Source organism: Anoplopoma fimbria, chromosome 13 (assembly GCF_027596085.1).
Source record: "Anoplopoma fimbria isolate UVic2021 breed Golden Eagle Sablefish chromosome 13, Afim_UVic_2022, whole genome shotgun sequence".
NCBI lineage: Eukaryota > Metazoa > Chordata > Actinopteri > Perciformes > Anoplopomatidae > Anoplopoma > Anoplopoma fimbria.
Window position 1 is genome coordinate 13,020,144 of NC_072461.1, and position 19,378 is coordinate 13,039,521.

Below are 19,378 nucleotides of genomic sequence, written 5' to 3' on the forward strand. Positions count from 1 at the left end.
ATACATGCAATTTCCCTCCTGCATTAAGGAGGAGAAGTGTGCTAAGAAGCAGCCCACTTCGAACCGGCCACCTTGCGATCGGGGAACGAGGGCTCTACCCCATGGTAACAGCTGGTGGACACATCTAGTGGACACGAATACAACTCCAAATGAATGGCAGTCTGCTGGATGTGTAAAAAGGCAAACCGTTTACTCACAACAACAGCTTGTTATGCTGCCCCCTAGCGGCCAGAAAATCAATTAATGCAGCTTTTAAGTCATTTCAGCATAGAGGGGATCTAATTTGAACTATTGCAAATTGTTCTCCGGTGGTTTAATCTATAACAATGCATTGGTTGTTTTGAGTATCGCAGTCTTCAGAGTAAGTAAATGCACTTTGTCAGACTTGTGCAAGCAGTACACACAAAACACAGCAATGTTTCTACGCAGTTCAGAGGTTCAAGAGTGACACAATGACAAAAATAACATTATCAGCCTCCCCCCAGCCTCCTGCCCGAGCAGCAGCACTCGCAATTATCGTGGCTCATTAGCACGTGTCGCTAATGACTCACCCGCCGAGCCTCGCAGAAGACACATTTTTTTGTTTGCTGGCGAGCGGAGTGGAATTTGCTGACGTGCGGGCCCAATGTTTTCCACCGCTCTCATTACACTTAAAAAATCATTAAAATCATTACACGTAAAAAAGGCAGAGCATTATGCTGCATGCGAGGAGCAGTTCTGTGCTATCTTTACCCGAAGTGTCCAAAATTATTCTGCAAATTGTGGTCATTAAAGCTGAACTCAACACCTTGTCATGTAACAGCATCTTTCAGCTGCGTCTGTGTGTTTTACATGCCTCTGTGCAGACGGGGCCACTCATTTAGTTTTTCTTGTTTTTGGCATAACGGCTGCAACCTTTTTTGATATTTAGTTCAGTTTCCATGTGCACTATATGGCCCAAAGTATTGCTGCTCCATAAAGAATTGGTTTTCTCAGTTTGGTGTGGAAGAACAAGACAGAGTCCGGGCTTCAAACCCCCTATGACAACCTTTTGGGGTGAACTGGAACGACCGTGAGCCAGACCTGATTAGTGTTGGATCTCATTGGTGTCTCTGGTGTCAGGATGGGAGATAATCCCTGCAGCCAGGTTCCAACATTCTGATGGAAAGACTGTTATGAGCACATGGGAATCACATGTTCAACCGTCGCATATGGCTGGAAGGTCCACATACTTTTTTAATCATTATTTTATTTAGAGTAGTTCTGGTCAACATTTGCTTTGTGCTATGCTTTAAGTATCAGCATTAATAATTAAACTGAAACAAGATGCCCACTTAAGACTAGTGACTTAATTTTTTGATAGTTGATACTTAATTTCAAATCTTTTGATGAAACTTTTGGTAAAATGTGAGATCCCTGGCAATCCTCCACATGGGATACGTCCAGGCGTCCAGCCTGGAGTCCAAGGGTGAATATCTGATCGTGTGGCTGGTAAACTTTCCACCTACACGAGGAAAATAATTTATTTCTGTGGGGTGGAGGAATGGAAGTGACACCATACTGTGATGAGCTGTAAACCACTGGAATCTAAATCCCCTCACCTGGAACAAATCTTTCATTAGAGGTCATGAAGGAATGAAAATAGGTACTCAGTGTTGGTTGTCCCCATTAGAAGTTTTATTTTTTACTTTGTAATTTCTTCGTAGATGTATATGTAGCTGAATTTGGAACAGTGCAGTGTAATTTACAGTTAACGAGGTTTGGTGGTGGTTGACCTTTGACTGAGAAACCCCTTCATGGATTTCAAAATACGTGGTGATTGAACGCATCCTGTGTTAAAGTAGTGATCCACGTTGACATAAGTTTTTCTAAACTTTGTAAAGAGAAAGAAGTGAACTCAAACTTTAAAAACTGTAACATTTAACATAAGGATTCCTAGTACCACTGCAGGAACAGAAACACACTGACGTTCAGAACTTAAGAGCAGTTCCTTTCCCGTTTGTTTGCTTTTACTGACATCTGCTGGTCATTTCTAACACTTGCACGCTGTCATTGTAACCATTTCTTAAGGTTTGTGGTGGCCCGCTGAAACACGGCTGTTATTGTGGTCAACTGGCTATTTAAATAAATATAATGATGTGATGATAGAGTTAAAGGCCTCATGGGGAGAACGTAACATGAGGGAATAAATCACAAGTTAAGTGTGTGCTTAAGAGAGAAAGGATTAGGTTTAACCAATGTAAGACACATTCTCTCATAAAAATAGCTTTGCTTTCAATGCATTGGGTTGAGTAAAAATAGAAATCGAACAGTACTGTTTCAATGTCTCAAACTTCTCTTGCAGGTTAATATTTGCAATCCTATCAATGCAAATTCAAGGCAGATTTGGTGTCAGATTGTTAAAACGATGGGTGTCTCAGAGTGTTGCACACTATGATGTACCCCAGAAGTATCTGTTGGCAAGACACCAATGTACTGTTAAAACTGGCATGATCATATGTATAAATAGTATAAACATTCTTCAGTGAGTAGTATTTCAGGGGCTCTATTAGCAGAAATGGATTATAATACTCACAACTATTTTGAAATTAGTGTATAATAACTTGAAACTGAAAGCTAGTGTGTTTTCATTACCTTAAAATGAGCCCTTCACTGCTGGTCCTCTTTACGGAGTCTGCCATGTTGCAACACCATTGTTTCTACAGCAGCCCAGAACAGACAAACCAAACACTGGCTATAGAGAGGACCTTTGACTTTTTTTACGTTACCTGAAGGCCACCATAGTTCCCTGAGTCGTTTTTGAAACTGCAGTAACGTGAGCTGTGGAGTGCAACACCTGTGGTACAGCCATCAGCCGTCTGACTTCTGTTGCTCTTAAAGTATAAGGTGTTATTATAGTATGGATGACCTTTTTGAACAAGGCAAATGTTTCCACGGTTTTGACCTCGGCAGCTCACGTCATTGCAGTCTTGCAATAAGGGTGGAGCTAGGGAGGGGTATTGCGTTGGTTGCAATCTGCAACCTCATCACTAGCTGTCACCATATCCAACACAATTACCCTTTAAAGCCTCCAAGTCCTACTTTTTAAGTATACAAACAACTTAAAGTAAAAGGTTTGAAATGTTGGTGTGGACTTTGAATTCTATAAATTGACAGTTGCATCCCCGAAGCGGAGAGTCAAAGATGTTCAAGTTAGCATGAATGGTATAACCACAACCAGCCATGGATATTTTCACATACTGACTTTATTTAAAAAAAAGTTTTCTTTAGTGTTCCAAAGGGAATCTATTGTAAACAAACTGCACATCCCATCTGATATAAATCATGATTCAGCAATGTACACCACAATAGTTAGTGGTCCATCCAATTTGACCTATTTCTACATACAAACACATGTAACAAGACAAAACACAAAATCTCAAATGAAGTCCATCAGAGAACCTGTTAAAAGGGGGAAACTGCTACTTGTCGTCCACACCCTGTCTCAGAGGGTTGTTTCACATTGGTCCGTCTCAGGGAGCTTTTCTATTTCCTCGTTCATAACGGTCAGGTTCTCGGTTTGCGGATGAGGAGGTGGTTGGGCCCTTCGTCAGTGGCTTTGATGATTTTCCAGGCATCGTGGTGCATGAGGCCCTCCAGAGAACAGCCGTTGATGGACAGAACTTCATCGCCAACCTCAATTAACCCGGACAGCTCGGCGGCACCTCCTGTTGTAGGAGTAGAGCGACTCAAGTAAAAGATGCACCGCCTTGATTCCTCACAGCGATTGATATTTAATAACATGAAACATACTGCTGTATCATACCAAGTTATAAAAGCTTTCGATATGAATTGATCCTCAAGCCCCGCCCCCCACTGCTACTACATCATGTTGTCAGAGCTAAAGTTACCGTCGAGCCCACACTGTCACTAATTGTCCTCCCTGAAGACATATCTCATTTTTGGAATAACGAAAACGCAATTTCAGAGAGAAGCAGACAGAAGTATCTACATTATGTGTTTGAAAAATATATCCAGGATCTCAAACTTCAGCCTTGAAAACAGGTAAAAAAAGATAAAGACATAAGATAAAGCTTTCGGATCACAGTGTTAAGTGAACCACCACATGACCTGGTGATCAAGACAGAAGGCAATGAACTTAGTAGTAGTAGCTAGTTGAGCATAGAAGCACCAACATCAGTTAATGCTATGCTAATGTACTCTGCTAATGTTAGCTCCACAGGTTTTTACGAAGAAATGTAATGTTTTAGAATTGGTTTCTCCTTCCAACCTCTCCCGATAACAAGTATCACTATAACTCCAAATTTAACCATGACTAGCTCCAAATCCACTAAACCAGCTTTAAAATGTAGAAAATCTAAAACATTTGCATAAGGGTCTATGGAGCAGGGCCGGATAATTGTCGGACCCTAGTGGGAGCTGGCCTATGCTATGCTATGATTGTCCAGTCTGCCTTCGAGGGGTGGGACTAAGGGAAGGGTAAATTATTTCTGTAGTTCTCCACCCACAGAGCAAGGCACCAAATAATCTTTACAAAAATTAAAAAACTAGAGGCCAGCCAACAAAACTCACATTGCCAATTTTACATTGGGCCATCGGACAGGTTACTATTTGTAAAATTGTACTGGCTGCCAATCTCGAGAGGGCGGGGCTTATGAGCTTGTGGATCCCAGTGAAGCGAGAGTAGAAGTGAGGAGCAACCCTTTCATTGAGACGGTGATAATCCTCATCCCTGAAGTATTGTGGTCTCTGACACTGTGGTTCAGATGCATCCTTTCTTTTCAATTCATGTTGCTTCTTAGTGATGTACTAAATAACAAATCATTCTACCAGTACTACCTGTGCCATGACTCTATTATCACGTATTTTCAGACAGTTAAATTAAGTGAATATTTAGCTTTAACATGGACATTTCTGAGAGACTTAGAGAAAACAGGTTCACCTTTAAAAATGCGTTTGACGACGAGGGGCCTGTCTCCATGGGATGAGGACTTCCCCCCTTCCAGACTGAAACCCAGGCCAGCAGAGGACTTGTGGAGCTCCACCGTTAAAACACCATCTGGACCCACATCCACCACTGAGAGGTTAAAAATCAAGGTTGATGAGGTTAAAATATATCATGGAAACAGCGAAAGAGTGGGGGAACTACTTTACGCTCAAGGAGACGGGCGGGTTTGTCACAGATGTGAGCCAAGGCCTTACCTGCTCCAGCTCCCGAAGACTTCTTTCTGGCAGAACACGTCCTCTTTGGCCGGCAAGCCGAGTCATGTGTATCAGAGACGATCAGTTCACAGTTCTCGTCCCTCCAGATAACCACTAAGGCTTGACTGGACAGCCTGGCTTGATGGAGGCAAGACACCGCCTCTCCGTGGGTTTTCCCTCCCAGAGTGGTGCCGTTTATGGATAAAATGTTGTCACCTCTCTGGATTGTGCCCTCGAGGCTCGCTGTCCCTTTGGTGAAGACCCGATGGACCTGGATGCAAAGTCATATGCTACAGTATTAATATAATAATAATACCCTTTATTTTTATTGCACCTTTCATACAAGGAATGCAGAACATAGTGATTTATAATAATAATATAATGTATATATTAGAAAGTACGATAGACAGAATTACCATGAACGGTTGTACGCCTCAATCAACCAGTCATGGTTTATGGAGTGTATATATATATACAGCGGGTAAAATAAGTATTGAACACGTCACCATTTTTCTCAGTAAATATATTTCTAAAGGTGCTATTGACATGAAATTTTCACCAGATGTCGGTAACAACCCAAGTAATCCATACATACAAAGAAAACAAATCAGAAATTAAGTTATGTGTAATAAAATGGAATGACACAGGGAAAAAGTATTCAACACGCTTAATGAAATTTATTTAATACTTGGTACAAAAGCCTTTGTTGGTGATGACAGCTTCAAGACGCCTCCTGTATGGAGAAACTAGTCACATGCATTGCTCAGGTGTGATTTTGGCCCATTCTTCCACACAAACAGTCTTCAAATCTTGAAGGTTCCGTGGGCCTCTTCTATGAACTCTGATCTTAAGTTCTTTCCATAGATTTTCTATTGGATTCAAGTCAGGTGATTGGCTGGGCCATTCTAGCAGCTCTATTTTCTTTCTCTGAAACCAATTGAGGGTTTCCTTGGCTGTGTGTTTGGGATCATTGTCTTGCTGAAATGTCCATCCTCGTTTCATCTTCATCATCCTGGTAGATGGCAGCAGATTTTTATCAAGAATGTCTTGGTACATTTTTCCATTCATCCTTCCTTCAATTATATGAAGTTTGCCAGTGCCGTATGCTGAAAAACAGCCCCACACCATGATGTTCCCACCTCCAAACTTCACTGTTGGTATGGTGTTTTTGGGGTGATGTGCAGTGCCATTTGACCTCCAAACATGGTGTGTATTATGGCATCCAAAGAGTTCAATTTTGGTCCCATCTGACCAGACTATATTCTCCCAGTATTTCACAGGCTTGTCTAAATGTTGTGCAGCAAACTTTAAACAAGCTTCAACATGCTTTTTCTTCAGCAATGGAGTCTGTTGAGCGTGCATACAGGCCACGGCGGTTGAGTGCATTACTTAGTGTTTTCTTTGAAACAATTGTACCTGCTAATTCCAGGTCTTTCTGAAGCTCTCCACAAGTGGTCCTTGGACAACTCTTCTGATAATTCTTTTCACTCCTCTGTCAGAAATCTTAAGAGGAGCACCTGGTCGTGGCCGGTTTATCGTGAAATTATGTTCTTTACACTTCTGGATTATGGCCCCAACAGTGCTCACTGGAACATTCAGAAGTTGAGAAATCCTTCTGTAACCAATGCCATCAGTATGTTTTGCAACAATAAGGTTGCGAAGGTCTTGAGAGAGCTCTTTGCTTTTACCCATCATGAGATGTTTTTTGTGTGACACCTTGGTAATGAGACACCTTTTTATAGGCCATCAGTTGGGACTGAACCAGCTGATATTAATTTGCACTGACAAGGGGCAGGATTGCTTTCTAATTACTGATAGATTTCAGCTGGTGTCTTGGCTTTCCATGCCTTTTTGCACCTCCCTTTCTTCAAGTGTTCAATACTTTTTCCCTGTGTCATTCCATTTTATTACACATAACTTCATTTCTGAACGTATTTGTTTGGTTTTCTTTGTATGTATGGATTACTTGGGTTGTTACCGACATCTGGTGAAAATTTCATGTCAATAGCACCTTTAGAAATATATTTACTGAGAAAAATGGTGACGTGTTCAATACTTATTTTACCCACTGTATATATATATATATATATATACACACACACACACACACACACACATATATATATATATATATATATATATAGAGTGCAGTTAGTGACAGTGTGGGGTCCATGGCAACGTTAGCTCTGACAGTTTGAAGGAGTATAAGTGGGGGGGCGGGGCTTAGCGAAGGGTAATTACTAGTAGTTTTGTCTCAGTGTTTGTCCCTTTTTGTTTTTTCATTGAAGTATTGCAAATACGTTATGTGGACCCAAGGAAGAATAGCTACTTTACTGTTATAGTATCTAACAGAGATCTAAACAAATACTTTTCTTCAAGATCTCTTTTTCCAGGCAGACCTGAGCACAGCAGAGACAGAAAGACAAACACAGCCGGTGCATTGGAACACACTGTACTTACAGTTATAGCCTTCTGCTCAAGGTCGACTCCACCAGCAACACTAAAACCAAGCCCCGAGCCTTCCTCTTTACTCAGAACCACGAGGTGAGTATTACGGTTCACCTGCAGGGAGTTCAGACGCAGAGTCAATGTGACAAACTGATAGATACAGGAAGTAGAACTGACACAGTGTAGTCTACAGAATGTGTGAGTTCTTTAACCGCATGTGAAATAGGTCTTGCGAATCCAGCGCAATATAGCGTCACCTCTGAGAGGGCCTCTGCCTCCTGAAGCAGGGCCGACACGTAGGATTGGAGTGTCGGGGTGGACAGCAGTGTTTGCAGCTTACGCCGACTCACAGGAGAAGAGGCCAGCTCCTTTAAACTGCAGACAAAAGGAGGTTTTTTTCATCAAACATGATTTTAATAGAAAGGAAAACATTTTTTAATAACATAAGGTACAGCGAATATTGGCTAAAAAAGAAATTAGTTTTTTCCATTTACCAATATTGCTACAACAATATATTCCTTACAATAGCTGCATCAGTGTCCTCAGTATTAAGAGAGATTAACTCTTTAAATGTTAACTCATAATGCCTATCTATCCATCTATCCACCTGAATATTAATCAATCCATCCATCCTTACATCCATCAAACCATTCCTTATGTCCATCAATCCATCTTAATACCCATCCATCTCAATACCCATCTATCTATGGAAGTAGACAGAAGACCTGTTTCTTCCAAATGATACCTAAAAATTGGCAAGAAGAGCGCAAAGAAAAAAACACAAAACTCAGAGAAATCTCATGTAAAATAACCAAAAATGTTTAAAGTGTGTTAGAAAATTGTGCACCCTACGTAGGACCTAATAAAGAAAATGAACAAATAAAGTTTGAGTTTCATTCAGTCCTAATAAAAGTAGTCTCAAAAATGTTATGCCTTTACTCTCACTATATTATAAGAACAAGATATGACTTGTAACCATCAAATTATTAGCATATTGTGTATTGATCCTTAGATTTTTTTCCTCTAATCTTTCATAGCTTCGTTGCAGTCTGCTAGTGTCTTGATATTACATTACATTACAGTCATTTAGCAGACGCTTTTATCCAAAGCGACTTACAATCAGTAGTATATTACATATCATTCACCCATTCACACACTGATGACAGGCTACCATGCAAGGTGCCACCATCAGACTCTAACTAACATTCATCATCCAGTCCACACCGATGGCAAGCCTTGGGCAAGACTTGGGGTTAAGTGTCTTGCCCAAGGACACATCGACTGCCGAAGCCGGGTATCGAACCACCGACCCTCTGATTGGAGAACTACCTTGCTCTCCACTACGCCACAGCCGCCCCATGATATACTGGCTGCACCTATGTCTGACATTTTTTAATAACCACAAATAGTGGCTTCAATGTACTTTAATTATTTTAGACTTAGATCCAATAATTGGCTGGGTTTTAAGATGCCACCTGTGCATACTGAGACCGGCAAAAGGAGTATTTTATTATGGCCTTGGGTCTCTATGTATTACACACTGTCTGTGTATATTTAACCTCTTCTTTGGATGAGTGGACATTAGTTTTAACTCTGTAATGTATTGTTGTGTATTTTATTGTATATATGTAATCGACGTGTACTTGACCTGTAACTTTGATGCCTTATTGGCCAGGTCACCATTGTGAAAGAGGTTCATATCTCAGTTGGTTTAATCTGGTTAAATAAAGGTTGAATAAAATAAATACAATAATTGATCTCCCCACCTGATTGCCCAGCCAGGCTGTTGTCCATGAGTCTCTGGGGTTCCCTGAGGAGTCCCTTCAGTGGATCCAACATCACCTCCGCTTTCCTTGTTCACATCTGCTTTTGTCAGGGATGCAGAAGGTGGGAAGCTCTTAGTCGCTGTTGCTTTCTGGAGTATGGTGGCATCCTGGCCAGGCTCAGTTGTATCCACGGCCGTATCATGGTCTCTGGTAAAGTCCTCGGTGCATAGTTTTTCCAATTCAGGCATGCTGAGAGCCCTGAGCTGCCGCAACCTGCTGCGGGGAAGTTTGCCGTTTTTCCTGCGCAGCACCTGTGGGGTCTGTGGTGCCATCCCATCTGGAGCTTTGAGACCTTGAGCCTCTTGATTGTCGTACGTCGGGGGAGCTGCATTACAGATTGAACGTGGGAGCTCAAGGTTGATCAGTGTGATGCTGGATGGAGATTTACCGAGGAGAGGTGAGCAAGGCGCGATGGGGATCAGATTCTCCACATAAGAACTAAAACTCCTTTGCCGTGCCCGGCAGTCGATAGAATTGACCGAGCCCATGTAACCGGCGATCCTTTGGTTAAGCGAGGCTCTATACGCCACAGCGTAAGACTGAATGTCACTGCTTTTAGCCAACGGCTTGTCAAAGTTAGCCAGATTTTCAAAGGACTTTATTTTATGTCGGACAGAGAAAGGGTTGTAGCATGAAGACAAGGCGCTGTCCGTATAGATGCTTCGCCTTTCAAGCGTCTTTATGTACAGTCTGGACATGCTGGACTTTAGGGTCTCACTTGTCTCTACAATAGTACTGGGTTTTGAGACACTACTTGTGGTTGAATCAGTATCTTTGGCAGAACACAGTGAATTAAATACTGTGTTACTGACCGTGCCGTTCATTTTTTCTACAGTGGAGTTGGCAGGAGACAGCATGCATCCTACATCTGTGCCTCTTTGAGTGGGTTTGGAGACTTCTGAATTCACTGTTTCTTTGTGTGTCGTAACTGGTGATGAAGAACCAGAAAGGGAAGACAGTCGAACTTCTATAAATGTTCTCTGAGTGACAGTGGAGTGTGATTGGCTCTGCGATTTGGCTGCCGCTTTGGAGCTTAAATGGATCTCTTTGGCCATGTGCACGGTTTGTGATGTGCTACCTGAAGGCTTGAACTCAGCTGTAGCTTGCCTTCTGTCACTTACTTTGGGCAAATCAAGGCATTTGATATGAGTCTTCAAAGAGCTGGACATGGTTGACGTTGGGGGAGATTTTAGCGACTGGTTCAAGGAAGCATTGGCGTTTAAGGATACTTGACTTTCCCTACCGATCGGCTCCTCCTGTGGTTTGTTCATACTCCTTATACTAAGGCCCTTCAATTTGGGAGCATTAGTGCTTGGTCTTATTTGAGTTTCAACCTGGAGTTTAAAGTTACTACTCCACACGGGACAGTCTATACTATCAAGGAGTTTTAGCCCAGAGGTCTTCTTAAGCACGGAGATAACCTGGGGGTTTAAATTAGTTCTACACTCCAAGGCTTTTTCTTTGCTTGTCATTGATGCTGTCACTCTTGTATCCGATTGGCCGATGCTTGAACCTGAGGTCTCTGACTCCATCGAAGGTAAATGAGGGGATTGTGTATTCAAGTTCTCCAATGAAGCTGAGGTCAGCGAGGCATCTACATGCAAATTTGTAGTGGTTGTACCCTGAGGGACACTGTCGATATCTAGTGGAGAGGGGTTTCTGCAAGTGCTTCCAGGACTGGATGTCACACATGCTTTAAATTTGTCACAGGGTTCGATGGCACTATCAGAGGAATTCACAGGCATTGTACTGTTGGAAGATTGGCATGGTTGCACTGGAGAGGGGACCGCTAATAAATCAGAGCGCTGCCAGTATTGGGTTGTTGTAACAGAGTCTTCATTGTTTGTTGGTAAGACATCAGTGGAGAGCTGCGAGGTCTGGTCCAGGTTTGTGTTTTGACTGCTGGCATGCTCAAAAGATGGGGAACCATTGGGTGACTGGATTAAATGTGAGATTTCCCCAGCAGCAGGTTGCAAGGCATCACAAGCACAGAACTCCACTTCCTCCTCATCTGAGGAGGGCTCATGAAGACTGCCTCCACTGCCGGCAATTGTATTGACCATTACACTGTTGTCAGCGGAGGAGTTACTGTTTGAATCACTGTCATCTCCTATGGGGTACATAGACTTAGAACCAGCATCAGACCTTTTGGTATGTGATCCATTGAAAACAACAGAGCTGTTTGTCTCCTCTGGAGGCATGGCACCTTTTTCACTCCCTGCATCTGAGATGCAGGGAGTTCCAATACAGTCCAGTGGACTGGACTGTATTGGAACCTGAATGCCAGCTTTCTCACACTGGGTTACTGTATGCTTGCTTGCATGGCAGGATACAGGCTCAATAGATACTTCTTTTTGTGTATTTTTAGCACTGCAGAGGCTCACTACTGATAAAATGTCATCTATATTGGTAATGGGTGTTTGAAAGTCTGTTTGGGTTGTGTGGTTGGAATTCCCCAAATTTGCACCCATTACTTGTTCTTCATCAGATGTCCCCTGAACAGATCTGGGCGGGTGCAGTGTAGTGGCTCCATCACTGCTCCCCGAAGACATTATCAAACTGGACAGTCGATCTACAGCTGGGATCAAAAATATAAAAGTAAGCTGTTTGGTTAGGACTGCATGAGAAGCACTGAGTTAATCATTTAACATAACTAAGGTTAACATTTTCTAACCCTAGCTCTATAAGCGCAGGCAGAACCCTTTACTGGACTCTATGGGTAATACTCTAATCCAATCACGAAGAAGCATTTAAATTTGTCAGGACAAGCCGACCCTAATATGTGTGGATCCCCCGGTATATCAGCCACAGTGAGCGGTGTAAGAGCAACAGGGCCCCCTTGGTAAAGGGCTCTGCCTGTGCTTCTAGAACTAGGGTTACAATATTGTAACCTTAGTTCTAACATGTACAGGGTCTGCCCTCAACTGGACTATATGGCTAAAGGGTTATTCGCCGCAGCACACCCACTTCTTTATAACCTAGGCTGAAACAGCGGAGAGAGTAGGGGGCCAAGTAGGGAGTCAACCCAGGAAATACGCAAATGAAGTCTATAGGGGTCAAAAAGACAAGAAGTAGACACCCTGCCCACTCCATTATCTGGTCCATCGAGGAACACAGGAATGTAGGTGTATCATGCCAGTAGGCAAATAGCTATTAGCTGAAGAGAAAATGGATGGCACACAGCGCTGTGTGCTGCCTTATATAAGGCATGTCCTGATTGGCCAGTTTATGCAAATTTCCAGTGGGCGAATGTGGTTGGAGGAGAGTATTACCATGGTCAAGTAGAGGGTGGAGCCTGTGTGAGTTAGAACATATGAATGTTTTGTCTAAATGGTAAATGGATTGCACTTGTATAACACTTTTCTGCCCTAATGGAAGAAGCGCTATATACTTGGCTCTCATTCACCCATTCACACACACAGACGCCACGACAAACAAAAACACCATCTAAAAACTAACAATGCTCGCTAACCATGCAGCACAGTGAGGTTACATACATGTCATGCCATAAAACTAAAATCATTTTAGAAGAATGTCCAGGGTGATGTTTTTTCAGCAATGCTTTGTCAGTCTGGTTTTCTGTATGTTGTTAGAGACCATAGTACTGAGTCGTTATCCACTGAGTCTTTCAGTACAATATCCATAGCATTTAGAATCCCCAAAACTGTTTTTTTCTATGATAGTTACATAGTTGTGTCACAAAATGAACTAGAATTTTAATTTAAATGAATCAGTTCACCAAAATCTATGAACAGGTGATACAGTTTGTGAGGTATCTTGAAGATAAACATGCAAACTAAAAACCTCTGAAAATAGAAGAAACAGTAGCGTCAGAGAGAGGATTCATTGCACTTATTTAAGAAACTCGAAAGATTCATATTTCTAAACCAGAGCAATAACAAATACACTGCAAAATCCCCGGGTAGAAATACCTCAAGTAGAATGAAAGCTTTGGCATAACAGATATCTTTAGTTAAAATTGTAACAATGGTTAATCCGAGACTTAATATAAGAAAGAAAAGTTATTTAAATTATGATAAATTGTCATTATAAACAATACCTGATTGGTCATTTAACTATCAGATTACAAAATGTGGGGATTCATCAAATAAAGAGAGAACATGCATGCAGGCATATTGTAGAACATAGATGCATCAGAGGTGCTATTATGATTATGTCTGCAAAGACTAAAAGTCGGTGTATGTCTGTGGTTGAGTAGACAGAGATTAATTAATTGATTCATTCAGAAAATGTAGGTACTAGAAACTAGAGATGTTTTGATATCATTTTTTCCTAGCTTATACCAATTCCAATGCAGAGTACCGATCCAATACCAGTATATATACACATATATATGTATATATATATATATATATATATATATATATATATATATATATATATATATATATATATATATACACACATATATATATATATACATACACATATATATATATATATATACACTTTTTTATAATGTATACCACTCTACTACACTGTATGGATGAATGAATGAATGCCATAGACATTTCTTTAATTATCTAGTTTGACAGTTTTTCCATTGTAAAATATTGCCAAATTATTTTCCATTTTACTACCTGTGGCTAACGTTACACTCTTCGCTAGCATTTGCCCAATTGGTACTGCCCAAGATCATAATAGATTTCGCAGCTATAGTTTTTTCTGGAGCTGATGATGGAAATAGCAAACATATGTGCATCTCTGTCGAGAGTTGCACATATGCAGAACTGATCCGGTGGGATTTACCAATCAGGTAATGAGTGTTCCCGTGGTGCATGAATGAGTTGATAAATTAAAGGATATCGTGATATTGGATTGGATTGGAGCCCAGCATTTTGGGCTGGATCGGAGGCATTTCTGATTGTGGTATCGATATCAGAACAACTCTAGAGACATTGCTGTGGTTGGTCAAGGATGTCACCAAAGTATTTCTTCTGTTGCAGTCTCTGATGGGTAAGCTGTAAAGAAGATTTAAGGAATCATCTGTTCACTACCTACAAATCAAACATTTACAGAAGTACAAAGTCTGGAAAAGTTTGAATCAGAGGACTGATTTTATTTTTATTTTTTCTTATATCATCTAAATCGGTAATTTAATCCCTTTAACATTAAATGCAATCCTTCAATGGCAATCCGAAAATGTTGTAATGATGGGTAGATGTTGAAAATATTTACAAAAAAATTGTAATCTAATAAAAAGCCACCCCGTTCGAAGATTCCTAGAATAATGGTTTGGTGACCAAGAAACAGTGATCCACAGCAATGTCTATGCTACGCTAAACTAAGATTCACACTACTGTACTACAAAAGTCTCAATTCTCAAATTGAGACACAGAAGGCATTCAGGGAGTTAAGCTACAGGGCAAATAGAGCACTGCTAATAAAAGGTCAAATATACTTTATAAGATAGTCACCATGGATAGAAAGCCAGATGCTTGCAGGTTGCTTTGGGGAAGTAACTGAGGGAGGGTTGATCCTACATCTTAAGTTGGCATAAAAGGGAAAGAAATGGTGCTCTATTTAAAAAGCAGACTGAGAGGCATTCTGGTGCTATTGCTTGTAAACACTAATTTGAAGCAGCGTGATACACGTATAAAACATATATAATATACACCACCACATTCCATTAACATTGAGGGAAAGAATGACAAAATCTGCACACTTTGTAAACCACCAATTTATCTAAGGTCCAACTGAAATCACATTTAGTCAAGATTTTTTTGCAGTCAAAAATTTGCCACCAGTTTTTTATCATTAAAAGGAAGAGAAAAAGGTGTATGGGGAAATTTTGGAAATGCTGGAGGGGCATTGATTGACAGCGGCTGGCAGGCTGAGCACCAGCAGGGGGAGGAGAAACAAAGTAAGATATGTTGCTGTAGCTGTCCATCCATTAGCTATAACCGCTTGGACTTAAGTGCTGATGGGCAGTTAGTTTACAGGGCTGACAAATGGAGACGGACAACAATTCACATTCACACCAATTTCAGCTGGACTTTAAATGGGCAACGTTTCAATCCCACTTTCATTGATACAGTCATGAGTCTAAAGGCTTAGCAGAAGTCAAAACACTGCACAGAGCTTTACAATAGTATGCAGTAGGATTTTACAAAGATATCGCAGTAGGGAAGTAAAATGAATTATACAAGAGTAATGCCAATGTCAATAAAAACATCCTTAAAGGGAAATTACGGGTTTATTTCAACCTGGTGTTTTAGCCAGAAACTAGCTTACTCTGCAATGTCAATCTTTCACCGTAGAGATTTGTTGAAACAAGGACTAGTGCAAAACAAAGTATATCGTGACTTCTCAAAGATACACAAGTTTTACATGAATTCTTTTCAAATGCTTGTCTTTGAGTCCGAGCGAAAGCAAACACAGAAAGTAGTTGCCTGAAATTGCCATTACAGTGAACTCCACAGGGATCAACATCTGGGGTAATGTTGATCTTTATGCAGTTATCCAACGTGGTTACTCCGAGACGCTACTTCCTTTATTAATTTTCTCTCTGACTCAGAAACGAGCGTTGATGCTTCGTAAAATCATGTTGTTTTTTTTGGAAAGCTTGTAGGAGGCTTGTGCGGTTTGCCTCAATAATCTTATTTAGTGCGAGTCATCATTTTCACAAATCTTGCCAGATTCACCCTCATTCGGAAATACGCCATGTTCTCCCCGTGTCAGCGAGGGTTCTCTCCGGGTTCTCTGGCTTCCACCCACAATCCAAAGACATGCAGCTTAGGTTGATTGAAGACTCTAACTTGCCCGTAGGTGTGGATGTGAGTGTGAATGGATGTCTGTCTTCCGTTACCTCTGCCCTCCCTGACCCTGAATCCTTCTCTCTCCTATCCCCCGATACTGCTACTGATCTTCTCCTCTCCACCCTTTCCTCCTCTTTGGACAACCTCTGTCCCTTCACCTCCAGGCCTGCACGGCCAACTCCTCCTGCCCCATGGCTGTCGGACTCAGTGCGTACTGATAGACGGAGCCTAAGAGCAGCTGAGCGTAAATGGAGAACAGGCAAACTCCCGGAGGACCTTCTTAACTTCCAATCTCTCCTTTCCACTTTTTCCTCCTCTCTAGCTACTGCTAAAGCGGCTTTTTTCCGCTCTAAAATCCTAACCTCTGCTTCCAATCCTAAAAAACTCTCCGAAACTTTCTCTTCACTCCTCCAACCCCCACCTACTTCCTCCCTTCTCCCTGATGATTTCGCCAACTTCTTTGACAAGAAGGTAAACGATATCAGATCCTCCTTCTCTCAGCCCCCCCCTCTCCCTGTCCACCCTCTCCTCTTCCCCCTCACCCCCCCAGCTCTTCCCCCCCATCCCCTTTTTGCTCCCCTCTCCCCTAACGAGGTCCTCGACCTTGTTACATCTAACCGCCCCACCACGTGCTCCCTTGACCCGATCCCCTCCCCTCTTCTTCAGTCTATTGCCACTGAACTCCTTCCTTTCCTCACCCACCTCATCAACACATCTCTCGTCTCGGGATGCTTTCCCTCGGCTTTCAAGACTGCCAGAGTCACCCCCCTTCTGAAAAAACCATCACTTGACCCCTCTGATGTCAAGAACTTCAGACCGGTTTCTCTTCTACCCTTTCTATCCAAAACACTTGAACGCGCTGTCTCTAAACAACTGTCTTCCTACCTCCACCAGAACAACCTCTTGGACCCCCACCAGTCCGGGTTCAAGGTGGGTCACTCGTCAGAGACGGCCCTCCTTGCGGTGACAGAGTCGCTTCACGCTGCGAGAGCGAACTCTCTCTCCTCTGTCCTGATTCTCCTGGACCTGTCAGCGGCGTTTGACACGGTGAACCACCAGATCCTCCTCTCCACCCTCGAGGGGATGGGCGTCTCAGGCTCTGCACTCTCCCTGCTTGCATCCTACCTGACAGGCCGATCCTACCAGGTGACATGGAGGGGGCCGTGTCGGAACCACGCATGCTGACTACGGGGTCCCACAAGGTTCAGTTCTGGGCCCCCTTCTCTTCTCGCTCTACACAACATCTCTGGGTTCTGTTATTCGCTCGCATGACTTCTCTTACCATTGTTATGCCGATGACACCCAGCTGGTCTTGTCATTTCCTCCCGGTGACACCCAAGTGGAGGCACGCATTGCTGCGTGCTTGGCTGACATCTCGAAGTGGATGGCGACACACCACCTGAAGCTCAACCTGGACAAAACCGAGCTACTGTTCCTCCCGGGGAAGGGCTGCCCGCACCGAGACCTGTCCATCACCATTGATGATGCCGTAGTGACGCCAACTCGGACTGTGAGGAATCTGGGTGTGACCCTGGACGACCAACTGTCGTTCTCAGCAAACATTGCATCGGTCACACGCTCCTGCAGATTCCTCCTCTACAACATCAGGAGGATTCGCCCCTTCCTCACTGACGAGATGGCGCAGGTGCTCATCCAGGCTCTGGTCATCTCCCGCCTGGACTACTGCAACTCACTACTTGCCGGAGCCCCGGCGTCGGCCATCAGACCCCTGGAGCTTGTCCAGAAAGCTGCAGCACGTCTGGTGTTCAATCGCCCCAAGTTCTCTCACACAACTTCCCTTCTCCGTTCTCTACACTGGCTCCCTGTAAGAGCTCGCATCCAGTTTAAGACTCTGGTGCTAGCCTACAGGGCAGTGAAAGGAACAGCTCCTTCCTATCTCCAGGCCTTGGTCAAGCCCTACACCCCCGCCCGACCACTTCGCTCTGCTGCCTCGGGGCGATTGGTTGCCCCGTCGCTCAGAGGACCCTGCGGCCGATCCACCCGGTCACAGCTTTTTTCTGTCCTGGCCCCTCAGTGGTGGAATGAACTCCCCACCGACGTCAGGACAGCAGAGTCGCTGCCCATCTTTAGGCGCAGGCTGAAAACTCACCTCTTCAAGAAGTACTACCCTGAGCCTTCCTCGTAGCACTTATTGCATTCGTATTAGTTGTTGCACTTACTGTATTCGTATCAGTTCGCTGCACTTATTGAATTCGTATTTGTTTACTGCACTTATCCTATTCGTAGTAGTTTGTAGCACTTATTATATTCGTATTAGTCTGTTGCAATTATTGTTTTCGTAGTAATTTGCCTCTGCACTATACTTTTGCTCTGGCTTATGCTTTAAGATGCTTGTTTAAGAAAGGAGATGCACTTATGACTTCTGGTGACGAGTAGTTCTCTTGAATACCTATGTTGAATACACTTCCTGTAAGTCGCTTTGGATAAAAGCGTCTGCTAAATGACTGTAATGTAATGTAAAATGTAATGTCTCTATGTGTCAGCCCTGTGATAGACTGGTATCTGTCCAGGTGAACCCTGCCTTCGCCCAATGACAGCTGGGATCGGCTCCAGCCCCCCGTAACCCTTAACAGGATAAACGGTTACAGATATACCAGAATGTTGTACTTTAATGTTTGGCGTGTGGGGTCACTACTGATTGTCTGACGAAGTGCATTCCTGGACGACATCACATTGCATTGCGGCCAATTTTAAGTTCAGCAAATTGAACATTTTTGATGGGCTTTTCCGCGTTTCTTACCTCTGTCTCTGCATCAGGAACCTTGCTATTTAAAAAAAAATGTGGAGTCTTAAAGTAAATGCACAACAGTAGCACACTGATGCTGGATGACCTTTAACCTCCAGAATAAAGTGATTCAAAAAACAAGGTCTTACCTGAAACCGGTCTCTTAATTTCCAAGGACAGTGTAACGGGAAGGTTGTGCATGAGCTCACAGATTTCCTGGTAAGTAGAGGAGCGCACGGACGTTTCCCCAATTTTGACAATCTCATCTCCAGTAGACAGGCTTCCCGTAGTTTCCTGGGTGCACGATTAAACAAAAGGAATCAAAGTTAGCATGCAACCGAGCAACAGAACCACCAGCGCTCTGGCAAAAAAATACCCTTATACGTCAAATTATTTGG

General features: G+C 42.8%; 1 protein-coding gene across 1 annotated transcript in view; it reads right to left on the reverse strand.

The window, feature by feature from the left end:
- Positions 1–3,284: 3,284 nt before the first annotated feature.
- The window catches only part of pdzd2 (PDZ domain containing 2), a 40,055-nt gene continuing 23,961 nt past the window's right edge, over positions 3,285–19,378 (reverse strand). Inside the window, exons 19-25 of the mRNA XM_054610831.1 lie at positions 19,130–19,274; positions 9,396–12,033; positions 7,887–8,004; positions 7,642–7,743; positions 5,182–5,452; positions 4,922–5,056; positions 3,285–3,686 (exon numbers count right to left, since the gene is read on the reverse strand). Of these exons, the coding sequence (XP_054466806.1) occupies positions 3,526–3,686; positions 4,922–5,056; positions 5,182–5,452; positions 7,642–7,743; positions 7,887–8,004; positions 9,396–12,033; positions 19,130–19,274 (3,570 nt within the window). The 3' untranslated portion in view covers positions 3,285–3,525. The remainder of the gene's footprint in view (positions 3,687–4,921; positions 5,057–5,181; positions 5,453–7,641; positions 7,744–7,886; positions 8,005–9,395; positions 12,034–19,129; positions 19,275–19,378) is intronic.